This window comes from Choloepus didactylus, chromosome 3 (genome assembly GCF_015220235.1).
Source record: "Choloepus didactylus isolate mChoDid1 chromosome 3, mChoDid1.pri, whole genome shotgun sequence".
Classification (NCBI taxonomy): Eukaryota; Metazoa; Chordata; class Mammalia; order Pilosa; family Megalonychidae; genus Choloepus; species Choloepus didactylus.
The window spans coordinates 171,932,877-171,952,112 of record NC_051309.1 but is presented as its reverse complement, the minus strand read 5'-3'; the positions used below and the strand labels follow the sequence as shown (position 1 = coordinate 171,952,112).

Here is a 19,236-nt window from a genome sequence, read left to right as displayed (position 1 = left end):
AACTAGGTTTTCCCTTTGGTTATAAATGAAATTGAAAGGTCTGATTTTGATATGCTTTCTTACTATACTTATGTGCACATTTTATCATTAGGAGAAATTATTTCAGTATTAATGATGCTACAACACAGGGCTAATCTTATATAAAGTCTTGCAAGAATTTTCAAATTACCTTGTAACATCACAATTTAATTTTTCGTAGTACTACTTGCAATAAGTGAGCAAACTGGCCAAAAAACATGGGTATTTGTTGAATACAAGGCCTTTATTGCTTTATATGTCTAGATGTGTAGGGACAGAGGAAGGGATCTAAAAGAAGCACATAAATCTGCTTCTGAGCTCAAGGAACATAGAGCTTTGCAGAGAAAAGGATATGAATAAAATAGCTAAGTCATGCTAAAGAAAGTATTTTTATTAAAGTAGGATTTGGGCTATTTTAATATTCATTATGAGATTTGACGTTTTTATTTTATTAAATTATTTTACTATACTAACTTTAAGTTATGGCATTTATCTTTAAATAAGTCATTAAGGGAGAGAGCACAAAGGACATCAGTTTTATGCATGTGTAGCTATACAATAATTCACTTTAAATAGTAAGTTGTCACTTAAACCTTTCAAATTTGATTTCTAGAAACAAATTTATCACCTTATTCCCTAACAATTTGCCCTCTTGACTTACCTATTTGTATTCATGACATTACTATTTTTAAAATCAGCCAAGTTTGAAATTTTTTTCTTAAATTTTTTATTTTGAAATAATTTCAAACTTAACAGGACAGTTGCAAGTATAATACAAAACCCATAGAGAGAATTCCAATATGATACCTGCTGCCCCATCCCTCCCACCTCCCAGTTACTCAGATCCACTAATTTTAACATTTTGCCACATTTCTTCTATCAGCTATCTATCTATCTATCTATCTATCATATATTTATCTATATTCTAAACATTTGAGAGTAGGTTATATGTATCATGCTCCTTGAACACATAGTATTTCCATGTACATTTCTTAAGAACAAGGGTATTCGCTTATGTAATCACCTTAAATGTAGTTATTAGTTCAAGAAATTTAACATGGATGTAAAGCTTACAGTCTATCTTCCAATTTTTTCATATGTTCCAATGGTGTCCTTTTGAGCCCTTTCTCCTCCATTATTAGATATACTTCAGGATCATGTATTTTATTTGTCATTGAAACTTTAGTTATTCTCTTTTTTAATCATGGGACCATATATCCAAACTTTCCCAACTCAACCACTCGCAAGTATTCAGTGGAATTGATCACATGCACAATGTTTTGCTACCCTCAGCACCATCCATTACTAGAACTTTCCCATCACCCCAAACGTAAAACTTATACCCATCATGCATTAACTCTCTTTCCCCTCCTGCTAGCCCTGGTAACCTGTACTCTCTTTTCTTTCTCTGTGAGTTTGCATATTCTAGTTATTTCATATAAGTGGAATCAAACAGTATACCATTTTTGAAGAGACTGTTATTTTTCCTTTTAATGGACTTGGCTCCCTTGACAAAACAAGTTTTAAATTTTTGAGTCATCTTTGATTCTTTCTTTAGTTAGTGCCTCATATTCAAGTAGCAGCAAACTTTGACAGTTCTTTACAATCACTCCATTCACTTTTTACTTTTCATTCCTACTAACACTATCCTATTCAGGCTCTTAACATTTCAGGTCAAGGTAACATAAGAGACTCCTAACTGATCTCCTTGTTTGTAGTCTGCTTCAACTGCAATTTATCTTGCAAATCATTGATGGGTTTATCTTTCCTATTCCCTTTTAATCATATTGCCTCTTGTGAAAAAAAATCTCCAAATTCTTCTATTTGACTAGAAAATAATTTTCAGACATTTTGGTGTATTAAAACATTATTATGGAAAATTTAAAAACACACAAAAGTAGTCTGAATAGTTTCATGAACTCCCATGTATCTGTTACCAAACTAAAATAATTATCAATTCATGAATAGTCTTGTTTCACCTCTATCCCTACCCACTTTCCCTTGTCCACAAATTTGAAAACTCCATACATAATATTATTTCATCAGTAAATATTTCAGTATATATCCTAGAAGATAAAAAATAACACCATAAGTACATTACAATTATCAGACCCAAAAGAAAACTTGAGAATAATTTCTTAATATTCAGTCAGAGGTCAAAATTGTCTCTAAATTGTGAAAATGTGTATTCAAATATATATATATATATATATATATATATAAAATCATATATCTTGATTCAAAGAAACATATATAAATTCTATTTCTGGTTTATTTGAATCAATATTCAAATAAAGCCAACGTCCTTGTGATAGGTTGATGTGTCTTTTAATCTAAGGACTCCACCTTTGTGTCTCTCCCTTTTTCTTCCTTTCAATTTATTTGTTGAAGAAACCAGATTGTATGTTTTGTAGAGTGACTGATGCCACAGAGCATTTATTGCTTTTGGTTGTTTTTACATTACATAAAAAGCTTTGCTTAACTTTGTGTTTTATTTGAATAATTTGCTTTAAAACCCTTTTGTTCTATTTTCCTTGTTAGCATAGTTTACTACTATTTGTTTCATCTTTTACGTTATAAACAAAACCTGGAATCATAAGTGTATGGACAATTTTTTTTTAAAATGCAATTTTATTGAAATACATTCACATACCACACAATCATCCAAAGTGTACAACTGTTCACAGTATCATCATATAGTTGTGCATTCATCACCACAATCAATTTTTGAACATTTTCATTACTTCAAAAAATAAAAATAAAAATAAGGGTAAAAATAAAAGTAAAAAAGAATACCCCAAACATCCAATACACTAAAACCTAAAGAGGGTTATCTATATAGTGAATAAGAATGCCCACCAGAGTGACCTCTCAACTCCATTTGAAATCTCTCAGCCACTGAAACTTTGTTTCATTTAGCTTCTCCCTTTTGGTCAAGAAGATGTTCTCAATCCCATGATTCCAGGTCCAGGTTCATCCCCAGGAGTCGTATCCTGTGTTGCTAGGGAGATTTACACCCCTGGGTGTCAGATCCCACATAGTGGGGAGGGCGGTGAGTACACCTGCTGATTGGCTTAGCTAGAGAGAGAGGGCTACATCTGAGCAACAAAGAGGTACTCAGGGGGAGACTCTTAGGCACAATTATAAGCAGGTTTAGCTTCTCCTTTGCAGCAACAAGCTTTATAATGGGAAGCCCCAAGATCGAGGGCTCAGCATATCAAACCATCGGTCCTCAGTGTTTGTGAGAACATTAGCAACAATCAGGTGAGGAAGTCCAACACTTCTGCATTTTCCCCCAGCTCTTCAGAGGGCCCTGCATATACATTTTTATTCTCTGCCCAAATTACTTTGGGATGTGTCACTACTTCACACTAACTTGTATAAACCTACCAGATCTCACTTCCTATTCAAAGTTCCATGTCATTATGGTATTTGAATAAACTGACGGTATAAGTTAAATTGTTTAGAAAATATAGATTCTGTCCCAAATAAACATCTCTTCCCTTGGTCTCACACAGAAGTTGAAGTTTTAAAACATAGTTCGTATGATCATTTACCCTTTGGCCCAATTTGCCCTAGTCCTAACCAGATCTGCTTCATTCATATCTCTAATTGAAGTCTGGACTCTTTTTCAGCTTTTTTAGCGGTTGCTTTATGCACTGATACTGACATTCATATCTGCCTAGCTCTAGCTCTGAGTTTCAGGTGTCACACAGATACCTAAAGTTCCAGAGACCGATCAGGTTATAATCAAAGGGATTAGCATCTCAGGATTTGGAGACAGCCATCACAATTCAGGAATAGATGTGACTGCTGTAAGAGCTTACAATCTAGGGACCATTAAAATAAGCGTTCCTCTGATAAGCTGTCTTCTAAGATTCAATTCTGAGTTTGTATGGACAACTTTTTGAAGCATTCACTTAATTTCAACAAACCTGAATTGAGCGATTTCTGTGTTCTATCCACACAATTGCCAGTCAATCTTTGGTACTCAGTCATCATCTGAGATTTTGTGATTCACATGTTCATGATGAAATGTCATTTCCATGCCTGGGAACTACTGTTCTCTTTGTTTCTCAGTGTGATTCCATCCCAGCTGTCCCCCTGCTGACCTCCCCCGTATCCTATTCCACCTTGATCATTCATGGAATATGTCCCCTTCAGACATAGTGACTCCTTTGAATGTCCCTCTCCGAAGAGAGTTAATCTAGGAAGTCTGTACAATTTCCTTCTGCAGAAATTGGCCTACTAGATTATACCTTCCCCTTTGAAATGTTAGGCTTCTGCAAACCTCAAGGAGGTTAGGAAACCAATAGTAGAATTATACAGGTCTAAATTTCAAAAGGCAAATAGATTTACTTTTTATGGCCCTTAAATGAAAGAGACCTTCTGATGCTAAAAATTCTCTGTAAAAATACGACAGAATGGGAGAGTACATACAAAAGCACTGAGATATGAATCTCCTTTTGGGGCTCTCACATCATTTCCATAGCAAAGGCCTACCATTTCAAAAGTACATTCTCTCACTTCACAGGATTTTAGCTGTTTATTTGATTTTTTCATAAAAGCCACATGGCTCCTGGTAGCTTATTAGTTACCTGGCTTCTACAATGAGAATGTATTTCCCTGGATCCTGGCTTACTTCCTGGTAAGAATGATCTGTGTCTTAAAGCATATCCCTCCTATTAAGGAGCAAACATATTCTTCAGATGTCTGCTTCCAATTCAAAAGTCTTTGGAGTTTTATATATCCTTTCCTTCCATTATCTAACACTCTTTCTGAGAGATTCCTGGCAATGATTGTGCTGAAGGCTCATCTGCATAAAATTGGACTAGGAAATTGGTTGACATAGGTCATTACTCTTGTATCAGCCTGAATTAATGGGGAAAATGCCTGGACAAATAAATTATATTCATAACCTCATATTGCTAAGTGTTAGCTAATTAAGCATGTCTGAGTCAATTCTAATTTTATTATTAATCAAAAGGGCAGTATATATGATTTAATTATGTCTTTTTTTTTTTGCTTATTTTCACCCTTGCTGTGCAAATGATCAGTGCATAATTATTATGTGTCAATCTTAACTCCATTGTACACATAGCTGAACTGGAGAGATCAGGGATTTTGGGAGGCCTCTGTGATTCCATAAATAACTTTTTGAGATTCGAAAAGTGTTTTGCACATTCTTCAGACTAGTTTTTTGGATTGCTTCCCCACTAAACCTATACTATCGAATGACAGTCTGAAATGAACCCTGACTGCTGTATTCCAGGAAAACAGTATCAAACCCCTGGGTAAATCTGCTAAGAAGTAAGTAAGAAAACTTGGAAAAGTTAATATAGTAATTCCCTAGGAATCCTGAGAGGACAAGAATCCATCAGGCTTAATATATTAATTTTTATATATTATTATTTTTTTTAAAGTTTATGGTTCATTATTGGCCATAAAGAAGTAGACTCAGAGAGGGTTAAGGGACAGCTAGTTCACCAGTGATAAAATTGGGATAAAAATTCTATTATTCTAATGCTTTTTCCACCATATTCAAGTTATTCATTGGCACAGATCACTAAAAGAAATATAGAGCTTTGAAGAATTATTGCTGCTGTATGGTCAAATTGAACAGGACAGTCTGAGAGCAAGTGACAGAGTTTCATAATAATACTGAGGCTTTGTGTGTGTGTGTGTGTGTGTGTGCCTTTTTCACTGTTTTGACATTTACAATAGTGGCTAAAACTGTTGGTGCCCAAGCATGAATTAAGGAAGGGTACCAAACTATACCTAGCAGTCATCATACTCTCCACTGCCATTGCACTCACAGGAAATAAAGCATAAAACAAAGGCCAGATTTCCCTAAGAATGTCCTTGATGAAGAAGTAGAAATTAATAACTTTATTAAATCTCTATCTGTAAGTACACATCTTTTAAATATTCTGTATGACAAAATGGGAAGAATGCATAAAACACTTGGGCTGCATTCCAAAGTGCAATGGTTGTCATGATGAAAACCACTCATGCAATTGAACTAAAGCTAGTTAGTGAGTTAAACTAGCTGCTTATTTCATGAAACACCATTTTTACTTGAAAAACCAATTCTACTTCTCTGATGTTTTTAATTGCAAGTATAAACATTTCTTTTAAAAATATATTATCTATGCTAACATAGTGGATTTATCAGTGTTACTTTTAAATAAATGCATAATTGTTTTAAAAATTCTCAGTTTTAATTTCTACATGGCAAATAGCCCCATATATGCAAATGGTTTTTGGGGTTCTCCGTAATTTTTACGAGCATCAAAGGGTCCTGAAATGAAAAAGTTTGAAAAGCACTGTCCCAGAGTAACATTTCTGAAATAAACTCCCCTAGTATGGAGTACCTGGTATCTTCAAAAATATTTTTAAATTTCTGTGATTCCAAGTTTTGCTATTTTAAGCTTTTTGCAAGACAATGGACAAAGGGAAATTGGAGGTTTTGTCCTAATTAGAGACCTTTTAGTAGCCATCTGCAGTACATTCCAGTGGGTGAACTGAGTGGAACCAATATTCATTCTTCCATTTTGTTTTCAAGAAACATTTATTGAGTACTTGCACTGTGCAAAATAGGATGGTAATAGATGTGGAGGATACAGGTGCAGGTGGTGAGAACACTGTGGGTCTCTGCTTTGTATATCTCCCTAGGTAAGAAACTAGGTCTGTACAGACATCACTAAATACTATGGGGATGGTGGAGATTGCTCTTCTCTATGATCTGGTCTACCCTAACATATTCACTAGACTACATGGGTATAAGTCCAAATCCATCGATAGTGTAACAACCATAAACTGGTTTACACCAAGAGACAAATTTATGTAGGAGGATTTTCCAATGAGCATTCTTACTGATACATAAATAAGCCCATTTGTTTTTGTATCTCTGGGTGTCTACAATGGGGCCTTAAAAAGGTGTAGGGAAACAGACGTAGAAAAATAAACAAGGTTATCTATTTTAACTAAAATAATTGAACCAGAGAAATGTTTGGATAAAGGGAATTCCTGATTTTGTTAGAACTTCGTCATTTAACTAAATTCTTCAGCTTCTCTTTTCTTTTGCCTTGGTTCCCTTCATTTTTTTTTGTCTTTTTCACCTGATACCATGCTCCTTTGCCTTCTACTTTTCTTCCAGCTCTACATGGAAAAAGGGTAACAAAACTTGCAGACAAATAAGATTATTTTTAGCTTTCCCTCACAGGCATAATGCTCTTACTCACCTTTAGCTCCAACTATCTGCCTCTTACTCTTGCCAATGTAGTCTTGTACTGTGCTACTCAAAGGATAGGCCAGTGCCAATCCATACCAGTCCATGAAAAGTAAGCATTTAGAAACTTTGATAGCAATTTAGCAGAAAAACTTTGTCTTCTGAATATTAATAAAATATTGGGTTGGTGTTTTGTGTTTTTCTAAATTTTTTTCTCTAATTTCTTTTTAAATAGAGAAGTTGTGGGTTTACAGAACAATCATATATAAAATACAGGATTCCCATATACCAACCTATTATTAACACCTTGCTTTGATGTGGTACATTTGTTACAATCAATAAAAGCATATTTTAATGATTGTGCTATTAACTATAACTCATGGTTTAATTTAGGGTTTACTGTATGTGTAGTGCAGTTCCATGGATTTTTTTAATTATTCTGTTACCATATATATAACCTTACATTTCCCCTTTTAACCACATTCATATATATATTTCAGTGCTGTTAATTACATTCAAAATGTTGTGCTACCATCACCACCATTGATTACCAAAACATTTCCATCTTTCCAAATAGGAGCTCCATATACATTTTAAGCCTTAACTCCCTATTCCTCTCCCCACCCCTTTTCCTGGTAACCTATTTTCTAGATTCTGACTCTGTGTTTTTGCTTATTCTAATTGCTTCATATCAATGAGATCAAACAATATTTGTCCTTCTGTGTCTGGTTTATTTCACTCAACATGATGTTTTCAAGGTTTATCCACGTTGTCACATGTATCAGAACTTCATTTCTTTTTATGGCTGGATAATAGTCCATTGTGTGTATTTAGCACATCTGTTGATCTATTCATTGGTTGATGGATGGACACTTGGGTTGATTCCACAATTTTTAATTGTATTTTAGCAAATCAACAATTAGACCTTCACTACAGAGTTTGAGAAGCACTAGTCTAATATACTCTCTGTCTGAAAATGTCTTTTGATTCCTGTCTTCCTGCCTTTGCCTATTGTATCTGTCTCTTAAAACCCAATTGCAATACCCTCTCTTTCATGAGTTTCCCCCTGAACTTCCATACTGAAATGCTTTCTAAATCTTCTGAAACCTTGTAATCAGTATTTATTAAATATAGTAGTGTCCTACAATCTATACAAATGCCCTTCATTTTTTTTTTTTTTTTTTTTTGCTGTGCAGCTTTGGAGGCTATACCTGAGAGATACAATCAGGATGGAGAAGAATGCAAACCTTGAAATCATAGACATGTGGGGTGGAATCCTGAGTCCTGTCACTTATGAGCTGAGGGACATTGCAAAAGTCAACTAGTCTTTGCATCTCAATTTCCTCATTTATCAAATGGGTCTAATGATAGCATGTATTTCTTAAGGTTCCTATGAGTTTGATGTGAAATAATACATGTAAAGCATTAAGTGTATAGTTACTGGCACATACTAAACACTCAACAAATAACAGCTATTATAGGTTTCATTATTAATATTAGCAGCATTCAGTATGTTTTTTATTGCCTTTGTTCAGATATTGTCTGAAATTGCTCATTTAATCACATTGTTTTGAGGAAAAAGAAGCTATGAAGAAACTAGCCAAAACTTTGATAGACCCATTTTTTTGAAGACATAGCTAGACTGAGAGGTGTGCATAAGAGTGTGGAAGTTGGGTTTCTGTAGATTTCTAGTGGACCTTGGGAAGTTGGGGCAGTGCAGCAGAAGCATTCTTGTTTAGGCACTGTGAGCATAATCTAAGTCACTCATAAGATACTTTTTCCTACATAAAAAACTAACACTAACAAGAGGAAAATGGAATTTCAAAAAAAAAACTTTAGAGAAGGAAATATATCTAAAAATATTCCAACCAACAAAAAAATTGGCTGGAACACCTGGATTTTTCTAAGTATAATTTTAGTTAGGTAAACATTGAAAAGATCTATTTTCCTAAAAGAGGAAAGAGTGATTTTATGGAAAATGATGGTTGGCAGTACTCTGGAGATGCAGAAGATCACTTCCACAAAGACTTTGCTTTGCTTTAAAGAGTGAGAAGATGTAAATTCAAACAAGCTACAGTAATGATGATTAGCATTCATTTGTGATTGCCTAACAGACAAAATTTATCCCCAAATAGCCTTATTTGTAGGATAATTATCTAAAAATATAGATATGAAGATGCAAACTACAGTGTTTAATCATGCAATAGTTAAATTAAATGATGGCTTTAATGTGTGCACCAAACAAGTATATTAAAACCATATTATGGATCCATAGCCATCTAGGATTTGGTTTATTAGGCTTTAAAAATAGATAAACTATCTTAAAAGTAAGCAGAAATGTGTTCAATCTATAACTAAATTAACTGCCAAATAAAATGGCACTGAGTTTAAGGGAGTGTATTATGGTTTTATGGTCAAATTATTTTTGGTATATTGAATGTGAATTCAAAAGGAAGGCTATAAACAAAATTCCAAGAAGAGCTAGAGGAAAAGATTTAAGAACTAGTTAAAATATTGCTGATATAAAGGACAGTAATAAGAAAGACAAAATTTGCTACTGTTGGAGGATAAGAAAAGAAAGTAAAACTCAGATTATTTGAAGTCTTGCAATTTGATTCTACATTGGTAGGCATACATACACACACACACACACAGAACATGTGTTCACATAACCACCAAAACTATACATAGATCTGAATGAAGTGAACAGTAAACATTTTCTAGAAGACAAGCTGAACTGAACACACAGACCCGTTTTCAATAATAAGGTCTGTCTGTTAGACTTGAATGGCACACCAGTCTGTCAAGGGAGCGATGAAATCATCACAGACTGTTGAGTGATTCAAAATTAGCTCAGACAAAGCACTTTAAAAATACACTGTAGGAAGCAATCTAATGTTGGTAAGGCAATAAAAAGAATGACCTAAATCAGCTTTTTCCATGTCTAATTTTTATTACTTTCATGTCATTTAAAAAGATCTAAGTGTAATACATACAGAAGTACTGAAAGTAAGGGCCTAAACTCTAAAGTTATTACTGTGTAACATTAATATAACACTTGATATTCATGGCTTTCTGGTGGAAACAATACAAATGTACCTGTGTGTCCTTAGATCTCTCCCCATTACTCTTAAATCAACAATGAAGAAAGAACTGAGGGTTCAGAGCAGTATTTAAGACATGATTGAGGGAATTTGTTCTTAAGGGTTAAGTTCTAAACACATATATCCAACATAACAGACCCTGATAATTGTAGTCAAAGTTAAATGTAATTTAATTTTTTCATATGTAAATGACATTATAGCTGGATATAAACATATGGTAATTATAGAAAAATTGTATGGTGATTCTTTGAGAATTACTAGCTAACATATATAAAGGAATAAGGGATTGGATGGGAAGCAGCTACTAGAATAGTTATTTTTCATGTTCTTTCTAACCTTAGCTAGGCAATCAGATGTAGTTTTTTATATCATATGATTTCTCTTATATTCAGAGACAGTCAAGGTACTACATAAAGTGAATGAAGTTGTTTGCAGTGAAAGGGCTCAATGCATTATTCTCACAGTTTCTAATTTATGCTTTTTGGTATCTCTTTTGCTTCTTTATCCTATAGTGGTTTTCTTGGGACACCTTTGCTCATCTTTGGGAAACTTTCCTATCCTCATGTCAAACAAATGCACTTTCACTGGTGTGGTAACTTACTTCTCCCAGGGTCAGCCTTTGGATGAACCCATGGTTAGACTTCCAGCCCCATGGGGCCTGGAACCAATCCTGACAGAGGTTTCCCTTATGTTGATTGTCTCTAGACCATGTGCCCTGTCAGCTGTGCAAATGCTTGGTCACTCACTGACCTTCCCTACCCCAGATAACTGGTTTTGCATAAATTTCATAGAAAATTAGATTATGCTGTCTTCTCTTAACAATCCTTGTTTCTTAAAGCATGCTACTTCACACAAAGTCCATGTACATGCAGAAAACAGAGAGCAAGGTCATTTGCCCGCTTCTTGAATTTAGCTATGGCAGTGAGACAAAATTAAATAACCACTTTGTTTTCCTCTGGAAGTGGTGGAAGAGAGGAGGTGCTTGCCTGAGCAGCATTTGCCGTGGTGTCTAATCCACTGGTAGTGGGTAGAAGATGTTCAATAAGCATTTGTTGAGTGAATGAATGAATGGATGGATGATCATTTCCAAGTAGGCTATATTTTTGGCATGAAACATCCTGCTTCCCTTTCTTTGTTCCTAGCCACCTAGGGTAGTAGAGCCTGAGGGCTGGTGTAAGAGCACAGGAGGAGGAGAAGAGAATGGGAATTTTAGTGTCCAAATAGCCATCTTTTGAAAGATGAACATATGTACAATTTTTGACTAGTCTTCGTCTCTCTCTGAACTATTCAAAATGATGTAGTGGGGAAAAAATCATATAATTTAGGAGTCAAATTGATCTGTGTCTAAATCCTAAGTTTGCTACCTGCTGATAGTCTAACCTTTCTGAATTTCATTTTCCTTTATTTAAAATGGATGAATTACCTTCTGCCTTGGAGGCTTGTGAGGTAAATTGCTCCACATAGTGTGTATCTAGTCTTAACAATATGGTTTCCATATTCTGAGTATCTCCTAGGTACCTGGGTCAGGGCTGGAGGATGTACAAGCATTTTCATTAATCATCACACCACCTGTGCAAGATAATTACATTACATAGATAATTAAACTGAGGCTCAGTAATGTAAAGGAATCTATACAAGATCAGAGAATTAACAATTGTGAATGCAGAGATTTGACTTTAAATTTATCTGAATCCTGAGCCCAGGCTTTTCTTTTACCCTAAATAATAAGTATTATGTCCTTTCCTTTCTCAAAAGGAATGGCAATAACACAGTTATCCCTCTCTTAATTCATCTGTTTACCCTCTTCTATAGGGTAGAACCCCTATTTTCCATAATAGACTCCAACAGTCCCATTCATTCTAGTCATTTATTCATAATGTAGCCATGGCCTTCATTTAGGTAGTGATTTTAGGTACTATTGGATCTCAAGTATTTTCAGTAGATTTATTCTATATTATTTCAGGTTAGATACTGTTATACAGAAGACCATAGAGGGTAGGGGATGCAATAAGCTATTAGAGATAACTCAAGTTTTCTATTACCTAATAGAGGAAGAAAACAAGATATAGCCTTCCGGGTATATCAAAGCACGGAATGTCTGTTCTGTCATGAATGGAGTCAAAGATTCTTCTGGCCATGTGTTTATATGTGATGTCAGTGGGAACTTTGAGTAGTAAGGGTGGAGAAGCCAACTTGGATGATCTGACTTTGCAATTATTAGCAGAAGCTGGAAATGCTTATAACCAAGGCTGAGTCATAAGGCTATGAACCTTGGAGTTATTCTGACTGTTGTCTTTAATTAAATGAGCCCAGCCCTAGTAGATTCTGGCAAGTCAGCTATTCAGAAAACACCATTTTTTTAGAAATCTTCTAACCTTCCCAAGGTTTGTTTTTACTTAGCATCCTGGACTTTGTTTTTGTTTCCTGTTTTCAGATTTATAATCGCTTAGATACAAATTGCTGTGGATTCAGACCTCGCAAGGAAGACGCCTGTGTACGGAATGGACTGAGGCCAAAATGTGATGACCAAGATTCTGTGGCTCTAGCACACATTATCCAGAGAAAGCATAACCCGAAGCACTTGGTTTTCATAGACAATAAGGGTTTCTTTGACAGAAGTGAAGATAACTTAGACTTCAAGTTGTTAGAAGGCATCAAAGAGTAAGTTTTTTTGATGTAGTAACATTTGCAGGGCACCACAGTCATACTAAATAAGCAGCAAGCTTCTGAGAAAGCTCAGGCCCCATGTCTGATTGATTCAATCTTTGAAAGGAATTGTGAATGTGGAGTCTCAGACTGGAAGTTCAGAGAAGGGAGACAAACCAAAATAGAACAGAACAACGTGCTGACAGTCTCCATTATCAACCCATGCTGTCTACAAAAGCTCCTGTTACATTTCACATCCATTAGGTTGCTTAGCCCTTTCTTTGAAAATCCATGTGAGTTAGGCTGAAAGATGCAGGGATCTCTAGAATAGGAACTGGCAGGGCAGGTATTAAGCAGGTGACAGAGGGTTCCTTAATAGGGCTTCAAACAGGCCGTGAGGGAAACTAACTGAAATTAAGATGTTGACATGGCAGCATGCCCAAGGCAGAACAAACTTGAGTGAATTTTAGGAAAGCAGTGGAAAATGAGAGCTGTGGAAAATCTGATGACTGAGGGATTGCAGGCTGTTGTTTAATTCACATAGGAGAGTTTTGAACATTTGGAAATCCTTCCCGTAGACATAGATTATGAGAAACAATTATATGCCTGAAAGGGCTGACTGAAGCTAGTTAGGGAAGAGGATGGATTTTGGTACTGGGGGTTGACCAAGAACTCAGCAGAGACCTTAGAAGTTCTGGGGCATCTGTCAGGGCTCAGAAAGAATGCAGAATGGAGACTGGACCAATGTGGGGCTAAAGAAGGAATTCTGGATCTTACAAGTAAAAATGCAGTGTTTGCTCATGGCAATCTGATCTCAAATCTAGTTGGAAATAAAGAAAACTAAGACTAGTTGATAATGGCAGGAATCCAGCAGTACAGGCCAAGCTATTTCACCCCAGCTATGGGGATTGTGGCTGGATTTCAAGTTCTACTTTATGGTGGGGCTGACGAGGCCCCCACACCTCACCACCATACCTTCTATCTTAGTCAGAAATTAGATTGACTAAGAAATTGGGGTAAAGTAGAGACTTAAAATAGAGGGCTGCATTAGTAAAAGAGCTAACCACCTGAGCAAGCCTCAAGGAGAAACTTATGTTTGTAAAGGGGAGGCTAAGCCCACCTATAATTATGCCTAGGCGTCACCTCCAGAGAACCTTTTGTTTCTCAAATGTGGACTTTCTCTCTCTAAGCTGAACACTGCAAATAAATTTATCACCCTCCCCCGGATGTGGGACAGGATTCCCCCAGATGAATGAGCCTTCCTGATGACATGGGACATGGATTCCAGGAATGACCCTGACCATGGCATCGTAGGATTAAGAATACCTTTTTGACTGAAAGAGGGAAAAAAGGCAACGAAATAAGGTTTCAGGGGCTGAGAGAATTCAAATAGAGTCAAGAGGCTGTCCTGGAGGTTACTCCTATGCTAGCTTCACCTAGACATGCCAAATGACCACAGTGTGATAAACCCAAGTCAACAGTAGTCCTGAAAACCTTGAAGAAGACCCAGATCCCTATCTGCAACTCTATGAAAGTTTCACTCACTGTTTATTTTTTAGAAACTTAAATCTTTCAGAGAACTCCAATGCCAGCCAAGTCCCCAAACCCAGAGGCAATAGCCTCTTCAAGAACATCAGCTAGATGTGTCCCCTTTGCTCATAAAGTTGACACCCCTTTTCAACATGAACAAGTTAGGGTGGTCACCGCCTAGACATCCCTGAAGATCGGGAAAGTGATTAAATTAGAGGAAGGGGCAGCAATAGAGAAGATGGAATTTAACAAAGGATTATGAATACTGAATTTTAATGTAATTTTCTTTTTCTTAATTGCTAGGGTATTAGAATAGCTAGAAGGAAAGAATTGAAATGATGGAACTTTAATATATAGCATCCTTTGAAATTTGTTCTATAGCTACTTGTTATATTACAATTTGAAAGCTATCACCTTTTTGTATATATATATTATATTTCACAATAAGGAAATAACTGAAACTATAGTGCTATAACTCATACCAACTTTGGAAATTTCCTATATAACTACTTGTTAGATCATACTTTGAAAGATATTACCTTTTTGTACATATGTTATATTTCACAATAAGGAAATAAGTGAAACTGTGGAACTGCAACCTATAATATTCTATGAAATTTGCTCTCTCACTGCTTGCTTAAATTGCACTTGGAAAATTATCACTTTTGTGTATATATGCTATATTCTAAAATAAAGATCATTTAAAAGAAAAGATATAACCAGCTGTATGAAGCTAGTTGACTGCTGGAAAGTACATGAGTAAGTCTAAAATTGAGGTTAGAACATGGGTCTCCCAAATCCAGCTCCAATATTTCCAGATTTCTTCTTAGAAGGACTAGCACCTGGAAAAAAAAGTCCATTTATTTCACACTTACTTATAATTATGAATAATGCCTTATTTCTTCTTTCGAAGAGGTTTAAATTTTAAATGCATTGTGAGGAATAATGGATTTAAAGTTAAATCTTCTTGGAATATGTAACTTCCACACTGAAAAGCAAAAATGAGGACTGCTAATCCCAGGTGCATGTATTGAATCTTCTTGATCAGTATAATGTCGTATTTTGTTTGTTTGTGTTTATGTGTTTGTGTTTGTTTGTTGTTGCATTTATGAGAAAGATTAGTCACTAAAGAATACTCAGATGTAACAGTTTAATCTATACATTCTGCCACAGCTAAATTAGTAGAAGTTTCATAGAGTTTACAAATCATGGATTATTGATACTTCATAACACCAAATGCTTATTTAATTATTAATTAATACTGTAACCACTTGACTATAGTATAAGTGTCTTTGGGGAGTTCAGAGCATTTTCTAAGCATTATTTAATTCCACACTTATTCCGCACATCCAGCTCTGGGACCTTTGGATTTTCTGAGCATCAGAAATGCGGGAGCACCTGCATCCCTTGCTTTTTAGTGCCCTGTGTGTCATCTCCAGCTTGCTCCACTGACACTTGGGAAAGGTGCTTAGAAGGCCTAGAACTTCTGGCAACATTTACTCTCAAAAAGTATATGTTCCTGTTTTAGTTCTTAAGGAATTTTCAAGTAAGCTTAAGGAGTTTACTTGAAAATTACTATTAAATTCAAATAACACTGTGCTTTCATCAACATTTTAATGAAAGCTGGGAGAGGCCAAATTGGGGATTTAGCAAAATATTAGTTATGATTTTGAACCATAAATATGCTAAGTCTTTCAGATCGTGTATATGCCAGACCCCTGCCTTTATACTTCTAACTACTGAAGAGAAGAAAGCACAGTGTACTCTCTTCAGGTAATTCAGCAAGGACCCCTCTAAATTGGCCTTAGCTTTTCTGGAGAGATGTTCACTGTGCAATGCTCTGGCTCTAAAATATATGTTTCATTAAATTAATTGAAAAAGTTTAATTCTCCAGTTAAATAAATGCCCCTAAATCCTCAGAATCCTGAAGCGTAATCTGAACCAAAGGCAATTCTGTCTTTAATTTAGCATTTTTGAATGATTCCTTGCTCTTTTTTCTATATACATTATGAATGACGTCACATTAAATTTAGTTGTAGAGCTCCTACTCAGGAAAAGGTACCTTGCTGAAATTATCAGCATTTTGCCTTTCATATTTTCTCATATAGCTTTGACACTGTTAAAAGAAAAACTTTTCATGCAATTTATTGAGCAACTCGTGAATCAATCGGGCAGCATCCCATTCACACAGTAGAAAGGAACTCTGCCAAGGGGATAGATTGGGGGAGCTTTATTTATAGGACAAATGTGGAAGCAAGTGAGGAAATGTTCTGATTGGCTGACAGTAAGTTTCCAAATTACTTGGGGTGGGGGGGGTGTCTTCCAAAGTGGGGAGCAGATATATGTTGGTTGGTATAACATACTTATCCATTTTTAGTTGGCTACCCCTATGGGACCGAGACAACCTAATCATTAAATTGCAAAAATTTTAATTTTGTTGGGACTGCTCCACTTTCTTAGAAAGTCCCATCCTTGACCAGTTTTTATCTTTAAAAATGTCCCTGCCATGTCTCAGAAAGGGGTCCTGGCAACTCCCAATGCAGGTGGGCATTTTATATTTATTTAACAACTCTTATGAGAATACAATTCTACTCGACAGATAAAAGTGGTTTCTATGGTCAAAATAGAGTTTAAGATTAAAGAAAGTATTTTTGCCAGACTAACAGAACCCTTCTAATTCTGTGCCTTTCTTTGCCTACATTTAGTTACCTTAAATAAGATGCTAGTATATGACGTTCTGAAAGGTATAGAAAATCCAGTTCACTTGAAACACGTTCTTCTAGTAAATTATTATTAAGAGAAGTGTCAGCTTGACGGTGTCTAAAATGTTTTGGTTTTCAAAGTACCATTTGATAGTGTGATTTCTGCCAGATTGATGAAGAGCAGAGTAATTGGGCAAGGCATAAAATTTGCAAGCAATTACTAAGATGAAATATTTTATCTTTTTAGGTTTCCTGAATCTGCAGTTTCTGTTTTGAAGAGTCAGCACTTAAGGCAGAAACTTCTTCAGTCTCTGTTTCTTGATAAAGTTTATTGGGAAAGCCAAGGGGGTAGACAAGGAATTGAAAAACTTATCGATGTAATAGAACAGAGAGCCAAGATTTTTCTCACCTACATCAATGCACATGGAGCCAAAGTATTACCTATGAATGAATAATGAAATGATCATCTGGTTAGAGTTCTGGATATGTTTAAGTATTTTTTGTTTGTTTGTTTTTAAACCAAGTACACCACCTAAAATCCTTTTTGGAATGAGGCATTGTCATTGTGAATGAATACATAAAAATAAATGAATTAACCAGGTATGGATGATGAACTTGAGTACAGTAAGCAGAATTAAAAATGTTTTAAAAGCATACCACTCAAAACATTTTTGTTTATATTTTTCTGTAACATCATGCTCTGTGGGTCTCAGCATCTGATTGAGTACAGAGTGGTTCCAACTATTATTCCAGTTAGCTTTGTTAAAACGTCATGTCATATAATAAAGCAGTGTAAATCAGAGGTACTGACTCCTTTAATAATGCATATTTTATGTCACTTGACAGTTCTGACCAAATACTAATTGGAATGCTCTTGATATTCTTCTGCTGCTGATTGCTAAAACTGAATAGTCCTGACAATATCCAGAGGCAACTTTACATTAGTAAATTGAAGCAAATGATTTGCAGAGTCATCTGAGCCTACAATATATTCTAAATAGAGATGGCAGATTATTTGCAATATCACCAGTATATACTCTAATGTCTCTACAAATAGCCTTCTCTGAGCAGTGAGGATCACATTTTCAATTCCTTTATAGAAATTTATTTTATTGTCAGTAAAGAACCATCTAAATCTGACCATTTATAGATTAGATAGTTTTACTCTCTCAATTTTGGTCCAATTTGTGTCTAGTGTCTTAGAAATTAAACAATTTAAGGAATGAAGTTATCTATTTAAAAGTGTGCTTAGTGTATCTTTCTTTTAAAAATGGATGATCTTTTTATTTTGTCATTTTTTACAAAGTATATACTATTATTTCTGTATACTTTACTAATAATAAGATTTATTAAAATTTGTTCAATGTAATTATATTTAATCTTATTAAATTTATATTGTCTAGATAATGACAATAGGTCCAGGTTAGTATGTTTAAATATATTGTCTGGCTGATTCCCAATGTAAATAGTATGAACAAAATACAGTAAATTAAAACTTGGCTCTGATCAATCCTTCTCAGTGAAAGTACATGACTAAGAACTGAACAGTGACTTTGGATAATGTTAAGCTTCAAATCATTCTCTCCAAACTCCGTCTACTGATTTCTTATTAGGATGGAAGGAATTGGACATATAGTATTCATATGTTGAGTCTTCATGTTCCTGGAAGATACCCAAGACCATCAATCATGTATGATAGAGATTCATAAAGAGGATTCAAATCTATAAAAATCATTACTACCTCCCACCTCCACCCCTACATCTCCTATGCCTTATTTAAAAGTTGATTTACTGACTTTTTGTTTCCCTGAAAGTTTAAATTTAAATTGGAGAAAGTTTATAATACATTCTGTCCTGTTTTCCAGTTCTGTCTGTTATTGCTAAAGTGTACCATATTTTCTGTGTTCTGTTAGAGTTCCTCAATATCAATGTGAATCAGAACTATTAAAGGCATTGCCATAAAGGCTATCTTAGAAAAAGCATATCCATAGAATCTAATTTATAC

The 19,236-nt window shown here is 35.1% G+C and overlaps 1 protein-coding gene across 3 annotated transcripts in view; it reads left to right on the top strand.

Moving 5' to 3' along the window:
* The window catches only part of GASK1B (golgi associated kinase 1B), a 45,946-nt gene extending 27,913 nt beyond the window's left edge, over positions 1–18,033 (top strand). For 2 of the 3 annotated variants that reach the window (XM_037830900.1, XM_037830899.1), the window contains exons 4-5: positions 12,788–13,014; positions 17,479–18,033. In XM_037830900.1, the coding sequence (XP_037686828.1) occupies positions 12,788–13,014; positions 17,479–17,686 (435 nt within the window). In that variant the 3' untranslated portion in view covers positions 17,687–18,033. Of the gene's footprint in view, positions 1–8,445; positions 13,015–17,478 lie in introns of those variants that run through there. The other variant, XM_037830901.1, reaches the window with a different exon arrangement.
* The last annotated feature ends 1,203 nt before the right edge of the window (positions 18,034–19,236 follow it).